The sequence below is a fragment of the Atta cephalotes genome (genome assembly GCF_000143395.1).
Source record: "Atta cephalotes unplaced genomic scaffold scaffold00057, whole genome shotgun sequence".
Lineage (NCBI taxonomy): Eukaryota > Metazoa > Arthropoda > Insecta > Hymenoptera > Formicidae > Atta > Atta cephalotes.
Window position 1 is genome coordinate 26392 of NW_012130121.1, and position 12662 is coordinate 39053.

Sequence of the window (12662 nt, forward strand, 5' to 3'; positions counted from 1 at the left end):
TTTTTAATCATACATATTCTTCCATATCTCCATATGCATTACGTTCAACATGTAAATATATTCAGTTTATTTACCTGTAGGCGAATTCTTGTAACAAATAATTATCAATTTTTACTTAATTAATACAGATGTATTAATTTTTATATTTCAATATCAAAATGCTGGAATATTTTTATCATATCAAGCAAATCCATTTAAAATATACGGAAGCCTGTGAAAATATAAAAATATGTTACTTTAAAAATATTACTTTTCGTCTCCATTCTACATTTAATATAATGCGAATAAAAAGTAAAATATGCGAAAATAAAACATTTTGTATTTCTATATTTGCAGGACGTAATCCTGTGCAGTGGATGTTCTTGCGCACTCGACTTGTGTATTACGGTTTTAGCTCGAGAAGGCCAAAACATCCTAATTCCACGCCCTGGTTTTTCTATCTATCGAACACTAGCGGAGGGCCTCGGTATTACGGTCAAAACGTACAATTTATGTGTGAGTATTCTTATTGAAAAAAGAAATCAGTGATTTACATTTTCTGTCAAATGTGCGCAAATTAAAATTTTAGCAATTATTCTCGCGATAACTCGAAGATTATGCAAATAAAGATAAGAGTTTTCTTACGAATTTCTTTTTTTTCAAGTACACATTTAATTTGAGAAACAATTAATTCGAAAAAAGTATTAATTCGAAAACAAATAACCAGAAAATTTTTTATGAATTTCTTTTTTTTAGAGAAATATAAAAAATTTGAGTTTTTAAACATGAGGACTTTTTTTTCAAAATATTTTATTTTATTGTTTTAAACATGTGTTTCATCTATCAATATTAATATATGAAATCAATTAATATTTTTAATTTATTTACTTAATATCACGCGTTCGTCAACAAATAGCGCAATAAATATTATATACAATAAATATCAGTTTTATATTATTAACGTGTAAAATATCGATCGATATTGCAGCATAATGACTACTCTGTAATAATCGCGCTTGTAAAAGAGAAGTAATAATATATGCGCTACCGTGTTGCATCGTCATTAATAAGAAATGTGCATAACAGCGTCTGCTATATTTCTTAAGTTACGCGTTATTACAAAACGTACTTCAAGTAGTACAGTCGGACTTAATATGCAACTTTATATGCAAAAATATACCATTTCGTTATTTTTAAATTTATTAACCACCTAGAGTGCGAATTCATTTATACGAAAAACAATGAAAGTACATAATATTCCGTTTATTTAGTATGCACTGAGGATGAAATCTTTTAGCACAGCATATTCTTTTATATATAAAAAATATTATTATTTTTTCTTTTTCAAAATTTACAACTATGTAAGGTTTTATATGACTTTAATGTAAAATAGTGATGTAAATGTCAATTTACAAACATTTCTTGCATTTTATAATTTTTATGCAGTAAATTTGAAAAGAAACAACAATTTTTTTAAACATTATTATAATAATAAATTAATTAAAATAAACTTTGTCGCAAACACAGTTTCGTTAAATTGTGTAACAGCGCAGGAATATTTTTATATATTTAGTATTGAAAAAACAAATATTCATAATTTTCATATTTTTAAAGATTAAAAATTTTTATTTCTATAATTAACAAAATTTTTCATGCAAAAGACAATTTTTTTCCAAACATTTTTAATTCTCAAATTAACTTAATTTAATTCTTGTAATTACGTTGATTTTAAATGTTACAAAGAGTTATTTTTTATTTGTAAAGTATTTAATTTAAGCCTATTAAAGTCGTTATTGCACAATATATAATAATTTTAAACAGCACGAAATCATATTTAAATCACCCATTGCTAATTACACGATAAATCAGTGCTTTCACTCGGAGATCTTCAAACCGAAGTGCTAATGAGGCAGTTTCTTCTCTTTTCAGTTTACTTGGCGAATTTTAATGTCTCAATCTCTTTGCACGACGTTGCAAATTATTTTATGTTCAAAAAGTAATTATAACCATATAGCTTTAATTATGTATGAAATAAAATGTACAAGGAATTTGTAAATCCTGACACATTGCTTATGTACTCATACGTCATATACCTGCATACCAATCACGTAAATACAGTGTATTTATTTATAAACAATAAATTTTATAAAATCCATGTAAATGTCTGCTTTTACTGCTGTATGCACTACAAATATCTTTGCAAATTTTTTTGCAAATATTTTTGTTCTGCCTTTCTTTATCTTTATTAAAAATGTTTCTTTAAAATTATTCTATTGTATTTAAAAACTTTGAAAATATATTGTCTATGAAAATTATTTTGGCATTATTGTTTTACTTTTGCGGAAAAATGCTGACGTACAGATAGAAAATTATTTCAGCATAATTGTGTATGTGTATGTAATGCCTTCAACTGTCAAGTAACATTTTAATTATAACAAATAAGTTTGTAAACAATCTATTTAATAAATTTATATCTAAATTGGAAAATAATTTTAAAAATATGTACAACAATAAAAATTATATTACAATATTAGATAAATTTAAAGAGTAAACATAATTATAAAATGTATCTCATCATTTGTTAAAACAGTAATATACGTGTTAAATTGTATTATTTTACTGTTATACAATGCTCATCATGATTTTTTAATCATAAATATTTTGCACAGGTTTATTGATCTTTTCATAACCAAATTTTTTTTCGTGTTGTTTTAGTATTCGGTTTTAAATTTTTCACAGTCAATCTTTTAAAAATTTTGTTAGAAAGGAAAACATTTTTACACAGATTTTATGACTTTAAAAAAAAAATGGAAATATTTTTGCCACATTAAAATTTTGTTTGTGAAAAGCTTAAAGAGAATTATTCAAGAACTTACAATCAAGAGCAAGCGCATAGTTTTTCAGCCATCTCAAAATACAATATTACGCCATTCAGATTGAGGGAAAGGATGAGAAGAAATGAATACTCGAGAGGGCTTCTCGTTAATGCATCCTATTAATATTAATCGTTTTTAGCCCGAGCTCGGTTGGGAAATCGATCTGGACGATCTAAAGGAGCAAATCGACGAGTCGACGGCGGCAATTATTATAAACAATCCTTCGAATCCGTGTGGTTCAGTATTCAGACGCGACCATATACTTGACATTCTCGACATCGCCGCTCATTACTACGTACCCATTATAGCCGATGAGATTTACGAGCATATGGTACGTGCCCGAATATTACGCTTACTACCCAAGTATCAAGTGACAAATCCTTTCATTTGCGGAACAAGTAAAGTACGTATCGCGCCTGTTCTATTTAAAGGGAGTACGGAATTAATTCACAACAGATATGCATGATGTCCTGAATTCGTGCGGTACACTTTATTAACGAATTAAAAAGATTTTTTGTTTTAACACGTACAAGATGTTTAATTAATTGTGTGTGTGTGTGTGTGTTATGATAAAAAGTGATAAAATATTTTATAGTAAAAAAGAATTGGTGCATATAAAGAAATAAATTATATTAATTATATTAATTATATATTTTTAACAATGTTTTTCTATTTCAATATTATCTGTAAAAGAATTTTATTTTTGTGTATATTTAAAAAATTAATAATATATATATGTTAAAATTAAATATGTATAAATGAAATGTATTATTCATGAAAGAGGATTTTAAAATTTAACACATAAATTTTTATAAATTTTTGGAAGTATTAAAATATCTTTGTATTGGGTTGTTCGGAAAGTTCGTGCCGCAAAAGATAATTTAAATTTATTTAATAAATGTATACTAAAATTTAATCTTCTGCGTTTCAATTTTCCTTCAAAATCGGCACGAACTTTCCGGACAACCCAATAGAAAATAAACATTAATTACCAATTCTTTAACAATGAATACCTACTGTCTTAATATAAACAAAAGAGCTTTGCAAAAATAATCATTTATGATTTCAGAAACTAAATTTCTTCGATTGTGCAAATACTTTTTGTGCGTTTAAATATGTAAATATGTATATATATACAATTTCTTATTATTAAGATAATATTAATTATTACACTTCTTTTTAAGTAAAATAATTTTGAGAGGAACAATCCATTTTATTTTTTCTTAATAAATTACTAATTAATATTTATTTTTAAAAAATAAGGTTTTTCTTAAAGAATTCTCACCGGATATTTCTTACACTCACTGTATAATGACAATAGCTATTTTAAAAAATTCGATAAGGCGGAATAACGACTGTCGCGGTTTTTGCATTATATTGTGTCACGTGCCTTTGCATGCAAGCAAAACATATGTGCCTATATTATGCGCAAATACATTTTTCGCCTCACCGCTGTTTTCAGGTATTTCCAGGACGGACTTTCCACTCGTTAGCGTCTCTATCGACCGAAGTTCCTATTTTGTCGTGCAGCGGACTGACTAAAAGGTATGTCGGGACGTGTAAAATGATTATAAAACTTCTGATTTCGATGCTAGAATACAAACGCAAAATCTTTCGTAACATTCCATAATTTTCTCGCGTAATGTATGACTTTCACATATTAAGTAAAACGATTCGTAACTAATCAACTCTTTGTGAAACAAAATATCATGTTATTAAAAGGTTTTCTCTCAAGTCTTAAGATCCAAAGGGTAAAAAGATAGCGTGAAATAAATTCCTGCTTTTTAACATTCTAAAAAAATGCCTATAAGCGTTAAAATTGAAATATTCAGATAATGCTTGTATAATAGTAACAATTATGTTCAGAAAGATGATAAGAAAATAGTCTTTGTAATTATTTCTAATATTATAAACGCAATGATGATAATAACGGTTTCAAAATAATTTGGAAAATGCAGCACCGACAACTTTCCCTACATCGGGTTTTCAGTTATTTTCAGTACGTTACCTTCTATTATCTTTCATCGCGAAAAGTATGGAACGAAACTAGCGATTCGTGAAGTTGACGGAAGGAATTCTTGGAACGAAAGCGCTCCGCTGTGAAATTTTTCGCTCAATTTTTTCGAAAATAGAACGAGAGGTTGATTGAGCGTGAATAAAACGTCGCGATCAAAGTCGAAGGGTCGGATATTCCGAAGTTTCGCGATTATGCCTCCATTATTTTAACGGTATCAGATTTGAAACGCAACTTAATTTACGACCGTTCGTCATATCAGTTGTAAATGAGTTCCTGCAGCTTGTTGATCTTTCATTGCAGTACGGTGTATTTTACACGTCGCAGATTTTGCAGCGCGGTACTTTTTGGTATCAAGCGCTGTGAATCGCGTTTCTCATGTAAAATTCAATGATGTACATGACACATGCAAATAATGAGATAAAAAAAATATAAACTAAATAATAGAGGTAAATTAATGAATAAGTGAATGATACGTTACAACATGATTATTTAATAACATAATTATTTAATGATTTACGTTTAATTATTACGTAACAAGTTGTTGGTATCTTAAAATGAGAATATTAAAACTAATTTTAAAATTAATCTTTCCCGAAGAGAGCTTTTATATGTGATATTTATCATAAAATGTCATAATTTGCTTCGGATAAATTGATTAAAGCGAATTGTGCGACTACATTTAGTGATTTTTTTATTTAACAGGAATACTCAAATTGAGAAGAGAAATCAAGAAGAAGAAGCAAGCACTAAAGGCAAAATAATATGCAAATATTATATTATCTTAATGCACCCTGATAGAAATTTCATGAATTTTTTGAGTAATTATTAAACAATTATACCAACTTTTGTCTAGTAACTGAGAAAGAAAACTATTTAGAATCCCAATCAGAATATAACGCTTTGTTTGCAGTTACTGCATACAAAAGTTAGCGTAAAATCTGAATCTATTTACTAAATAAAAACACAATAAATAATAAATATTAAATTGATTAATAAGCAAGCCAATTACTCATGAAATGGACAGAATAAAACTCTATCAAGTTCTTGCCTATTTCCTATTCAGTCAGTATTGGCATAACTAATGAGAATACAGTAATATTAGATAGTAATTGGATAGATATCAAGGAAAACTGCATACATTTCTACCAGGACAGTATTGTTGGTACATATTTATAACAATATTAATGCAATTAAGAATAATACATTAACCTACTTCCGTTGAGTTTTTTTTTGTTAAAAAATAAAAGAATTATTTTAGAAAATAAAGAATGTATTTTTCATTGCTTATTAAACTTATGATGTACATATACCAAACTTTTTGTAATCGCACGATATTCGCATCGCATGTGATAATAAAATTGCATGTCGCAATAAAGATAGCTTTTGCTCATAGATTGCTTATTCAAAAAACCCATTTCGTATTTCATTGCAAATAATCGTGAGTGTATTAAAAACTAATTTTCAATCAACAATCTAATTTAAGAAGATTTAAGAATTAATGAATAATTAATTCTTCCACGCTATCAAAATAAGAATTTATAATTTTTATATTAATTGCATAGCTATTTTTTAATTAATTGAGTATCACGGCAAAACATGCCAAAATTATAAAAACGCTTTCTATTGCATTAGGTTGCAAGTTCTATTCTAGTTGTTGTGTTCTATCATATTCTAATATTTGGAAAATATTTGAAAGAAATACTGCTACAAGCGAGAAATAGGTAGTGTAACTCAAAATATTCTAAGTCATTGTGCTGGTAATTAGCATTTTCATTTAAACGTACAATGTTTTGATTTGCATTTTTATTTGAATTTACACATTTTGAAATTTTAACTTGTTTGAAATTTTGACACGATCTTTTTTAAAATTAGAATTACTTAATTAAAATTTTTGAAGATACTGATTGCTTATATCTTTAGTTAACACAATATTTTTTTTAAAGTGAAAGTAGAATTTTTAAAGTGATAATCAAGAAAATAAGTTTTTCCTTTCTCCTTAAAATTAAAGAAATACTTACAATGTATGTGTGTTTTCCTATAGCACGCCTCAATTATTTTGGTATACAGAACAATGTTACTTTAAGAAATTTTTTCTTCAATTTTTTTCTTCAATTTTAGAGATCCAATTTCAATTTTAGAAATCTCTCTCACAGTTAAACTCTCACGATGTGTAAAATGAAATCTGACAACAATATTCCTATTTTAATATCTTTTTTTCTTTGCAGATTTTTAGTTCCAGGTTGGCGTATGGGTTGGATAATAATCCATGATCGTCAGAACGTGTTGGAAGCCGAGGTGAGTAAATGGTCGTGACACAATACGTGACAGCCCGAAAATAATTGCTTCGCCGGCGGTATTGTTTCCGTAACGAGGCCCGAGCATGTCTCAGCGAGTTCGGCATTGCATACTGCGGATTGGATTAAATTTCGTTGATTAAACTTTATTAAAGTTCGGTCCTTTGGTAATCAACCCTTTGGTTGATCGTATCCTTAATTTCTCGTCTTATAGCTGAGGCATCATCTGGACTAACTTTAAATCGTCACGCCGCGCATCTCTATCGGATATATTTCTATGCTCTTTAATAACTTTGCAAGAGTTGCAAAGTTGCGATCTTAGATAAGTAATCAAGATGAGAGTTCTATGATAAGAAAAGCTAATCGACAAGCTTTATATACATATTGCTTAGATATTGTGCAAAAATTTTATCCAGTAGAACAAAAAAAATCATTTAAATTAAATTTTTATATACTATAAATTATTAAAATTTATTCTATGCGGTACAACTGACTGAAGAATCCATTGTTACACGAAAGGAACGATAATTTTGCTGATTGAAAAATTTAACTAGATACAAATCTAAAATCTCAAGCATGATGAGCAATGTTACAAAAAAGTTTTGACATTGTAGCAATTAGTTTAAACATTTTACATAATTTTGATAGTACAACAAAATTATTTTCAGCTCTATATGTAACTAAATTTTTAAATGCTTTAGCAAAATCCTCCCTTCAATAATTTTTTAATATAACTTCTAAACATAATTTAATCAAACGATTAAAATCTTTTTTTTTTTTTAGTAAAATATGAAAAATGTCATTTGTTTCAACATTTATTCACGCACCCACATATTCGATATATTTCATCGTATATTTTTATCATGTCACGCTTTGAAAGAAAAAGTTGATTGTACGATCGTTTGGTGATGTTCATCCACGAACAGGTATTGGACAAGCTAGCAAATAGTCTGTCAATGTGTAGCACATTTCGATATTTCACAGTATTTGAAGTTCACGAGAAATCTAATATCTATACTGAAAAAAATTTCTGATTGAAAATGAACGAACTAGAAGATTCTGATCATATCAATTAGAATTCTGATAGTTATCTCAATTAGAATTATAATATAGATTTAACCTGAAAGTTCTGAATTGAATCCATTTTCAATCAGAATTTCAATTAATGCAATCACACTTTTTTTCCAATATATTATCAATTTTTAGAACTAAATATTTTTAGAATTAAATTTACATTAATTTCGACATAACAAAATATCGAGATCAAAAATTTTTACGTTTGTTCGGATCACGAAAAAATTTGATATATAATATTTCTTTCTTTTATACAATTTTTGAATTTTATGGATTTTATTGTTTCGCCAATAATACATTATTTGTGAGACTATTTATCTCCTTTTATCTGTTAAATACATAAAATAAATATACCAAAATGCTTCATGTTGTTCTATTTTTATTTTGGCAGATATATTTTATGTAACTAATTCTATATAAATGTTTTTCGTATTATATGACATAAAATAAGAAAAAAATTTTATTGTAAATTTTAATAAACTACACATCTAACGTAATTATCTAATTAAGTTCAAAAGTGATGATAAGATGATGATAAGACAAACGTAGTATCTTATATCGTATTGTACGCAAACAAATATCAGTTCAACAAATCTTAAATTTTTGTTTCTTAGATTCGCAAAGGTTTACAGTGTTTGAGTCAACGAATAATTGGCAGCAATACTATTATTCAAGGTGCCTTGCCTAAGATACTTCGAAACACGCCACAAAAGTTTTTTGACGATGTTATCAATACTTTATACGTAAGTTATTCCGATTTTAAAAAATATAAAAAATATGAATTCAATGTGAAATATTTAAATTTGTGGTGTTATAGTCACATTCCAAATTGGCATACAACTCTATAATAAAAATTCCGGGATTGAAGCCGATAATGCCGGATGGGGCGATGTACATGATGGTAATGATTACCATTGTAATTAGTCCAGCCACACCCTTGCATAATTTCAAGAATCACAGTGCATTGTTTGACAATCCGTAGCTCGCGGTCGAAAACCGTAAATGTTAATCGAGCGTTCGATAAATAGGTCGTACAATTAGTTGGTGCACAACCGCTATTTATACGTTAATGCAAATATCATCAGTAAGGTAGGACTAACTGTAATTTATGAGCTATAAATTATTGAATCGATTTCCAGGTATACATCGATTTACAGTGCTTTCCGGAATTTAATTCCGATGTGGAATTCGTGCAACGGCTGCTAATGGAAGAATCCGTGTTTTGCCTACCTGGCCAGGTAAAATGGCATTTTTGATATTTTAAATTATTAATTCATTGACTATTTAAAATTTTCTAATTATATCACTATTAAATCCGTATAAAAACACGGTTTTTTAAATTGAATTTTACGGATATTCAACGCTGACCTCTATTGCTTGAAAATATTGCAAAAAATCAAAGCATCACGATGCAATGAAATGTATCGGATAAATAACAGGATAATCCTTTTCGTTAATTAATATGATGGCAAAATTTGACAAATTTTGTAATAGATTACATTAAGGTACTTAAAAATTTATTGTAATATTTTTAAATTCACATAATTTTACAAATATCAATAAATTTTTATTCTAATAAGTTTTGAATTTTAGAAATTTAAAAATATCAAATAATTTGATTTGTGTATTTATATTGTAAGTGCAATTATTTTTTATTTTTATTACATTATTTATGTTTTTCTTTTATTTTTTAATAGTTTATTCGAAAGTTTTTTTAAATCTTTAACCTTACAAAGCATAAAAGATAATTAATTAAAAAAATTACTATTAGTTATATAGAAACGTAATTTTATTAATCTTTTGTATTTTAATTTCCCAGTGTTTCGGTTGTCACTCTTACATGAGACTGGTAATAACTGTACCAAGTGACATGCTCGAAGAAGCTTGTCAGAGGATTCAAGAATTCTGCGAGAGACATCATTATAAAACAGCGAAGATCTCAAGGAAAAACGGTTTCGTCAACAAAATTCTATATTAAGATATCATTAAATACAGAAATTAGAATATTATATTAACTCCCGTTAATTATCCGCTGATTATTTTCCGCGGATCTTTATTTTTATGTGTTTATATCTTTGCTTGTAAATGCCTATGTGATTATGTAATAAAGATTTTGTATCTATGTATAGTTTTCTCTGTAATGTTTTTAATGTATTTAAAATCTAATATAAAAATGCTATTGCACATATTTGACATAATATTTGCCGATCCATTACCTCATATTAAAATAAGTAATTTGATATTGAGCTAATATTGAATATGAAATGCAGTAATAGAATTGTAGTATATCAAAATTTTAACTTGAAATAATTAATATTTCAAAAAATAATTGTTACGTGCAAATAAATAATTCATAACATTGTTCGCCGCAGCTTGTTGCTTTTTTGAATTTTTTCTTGTTCTTTTGTTATTGTTTCTTCCGTGATACTCGTAGGCACTCATTTGTGAAGACACCTAATAACCTAATGTAATCATCAATGTACGACGAGTGAATAGTTTAGTTTAATGAATAAAGATGTAAAAAAATACACTCGCTTAAAGTTCGATACTTGTGAAATTTCCTAAATTAACGCACTGTATGAATCTCAAACGTTAAGGAGGTTTAATAAATTAATGGATTTAAGCACTATGCGATCATGAAAATTAATTAACTCTCTATTAGCTGTGAAATTTTATACCTTCCATCAACAACTTGAATTTCAGTGCAGATTTTTATATTGTTTAGACAGTATAAAAATCAGAAAAAATTTTTGCAAACTGAAAGCTTTAACAACAAGTTTTTACTGTCATAAAAGTATGTATTTTATTTATTTTTTACAAATTTAAATTTAACTCGTCAAAATTCACAATAAAAAATATCGAAATATTATTGTTAAAATTCAACTTAGTTGACAAAAAGTTAATTATATGGATTGGTTGTTAATTATAAGAATAGTGATTCAAGAAATAATGAATAGACAAACGAAACGATCTGCACCGCACAAATGGCAACACATTAGCCTGTGTGTAAAAGGGCATGCCGGACGCCGTGTAAAAATAAACGCAGAAATCGTCGTAGGCATACAAGTAAGGCCTCATTTTCGTCGCATGGAATATTTAAATTATTCTTATATCTTCTTGCAATATAAATAATTAATATTGACATAGCACGCTGTCACTTCACGATAATTTGATTTAATAATCCATACATTTTAATTGGTGATACTTTCAATATAAAATCCATACTTTCAATTGGAAAATAGATGAGAAACATTCCTTACAATTTAAATTCGACAAATGAGCAAATTACATCTACTTTGTTTGATGGATTCGTGATTTTAACGTTGTTAAGATTAATTATTTATGTAAATTAATACTTTTGTTATTGTTATCTCTTATTATCAAATTTTTAGTTTAAAAAAAAATAAAATTTTAATTAATTTAGACAATAAAATTAAATTAATGCAGAGAATATTGTGATTTAACACAATATTGTGATTTCGAATCAATCCTCGCTAATTTCTGATTAGGATTATAATTATTATACTGTTCGCAAGAATTGTGCACTTTATTCATTTATTGCGAAAATCATTGAATTGGTTCTGACAAAACTTGTTTCTTACGATCGATTATTAGGATGTTGGCTACATGCCATACTAGAATTACGTTTCAAAAAAGAATTATGAGGATAAAAGTTCAAAAAGGGATAGTGCCACGCTTACTATCGATTTTGTTATCAGAATTTACATTTAAAAAATTATATGTACAGTTGAATTTTGAGCCCCAAAAATTAAACTGAGTTTTAAAAAAATACAAAAAAATATTATCTTTATAAATGTATTAGTTTCTAAAAACAAAAAATAAAGCGTACATCTTTATAAAATTCATATTTAATAAATAACAGATAAAAAAAATTTTACTCTTCTTATATTAAAATAATCATCTGAGTGTTTCTTATAGTATTTTTTGCGCTAATTTTAAGTCTGCCAAATTTATAAGGACAGGATTTTTTGAATAATGTGCATTAAAAAATTCTATTTATTTCCTCTGTCTAGATATAAATAAATAGTTCATAGAGAATAGCTATTGAATTCAACATAATTTTCCTTATAAAAAGCTTCAAACAAAAATAAATAATTTTAATTCAGAAAAAGATTCGGTGTGCCGTTGTTTCAAAATGTCTAAATTTTTAAAAAGAGATATATCGGTTACAAATAAATTGGAACTCTAGAGTAAATTTTAATCTCATTTTCAGCACAAAAAATATCAAAGAATCAGTTACCTATTTAATAAAATCATTATCCAATATAATTGTTATTATATTTCTTAATATTGCAATTTAATAATAATGTCAATTTTCTTTTATTATGATCGACTTTTGCAAATCCGATAATATAGATAACGTCATTTTCGTTACAAATCAAATTTAAATATATCTACGTC

At 27.0% G+C, this 12662-nt stretch overlaps 1 protein-coding gene across 1 annotated transcript in view; it reads left to right on the forward strand.

Moving 5' to 3' along the window:
• Positions 1 to 10218, forward strand: part of LOC105623421 (tyrosine aminotransferase) — an 18742-nt gene extending 8524 nt beyond the window's left edge. Inside the window, exons 4-11 of the mRNA XM_012204813.1 lie at positions 337 to 495; positions 2995 to 3186; positions 4318 to 4400; positions 7098 to 7167; positions 8855 to 8983; positions 9058 to 9141; positions 9380 to 9478; positions 10060 to 10218. Of these exons, the coding sequence (XP_012060203.1) occupies positions 337 to 495; positions 2995 to 3186; positions 4318 to 4400; positions 7098 to 7167; positions 8855 to 8983; positions 9058 to 9141; positions 9380 to 9478; positions 10060 to 10218 (975 nt within the window). The remainder of the gene's footprint in view (positions 1 to 336; positions 496 to 2994; positions 3187 to 4317; positions 4401 to 7097; positions 7168 to 8854; positions 8984 to 9057; positions 9142 to 9379; positions 9479 to 10059) is intronic.
• Positions 10219 to 12662: the final 2444 nt, after the last annotated feature.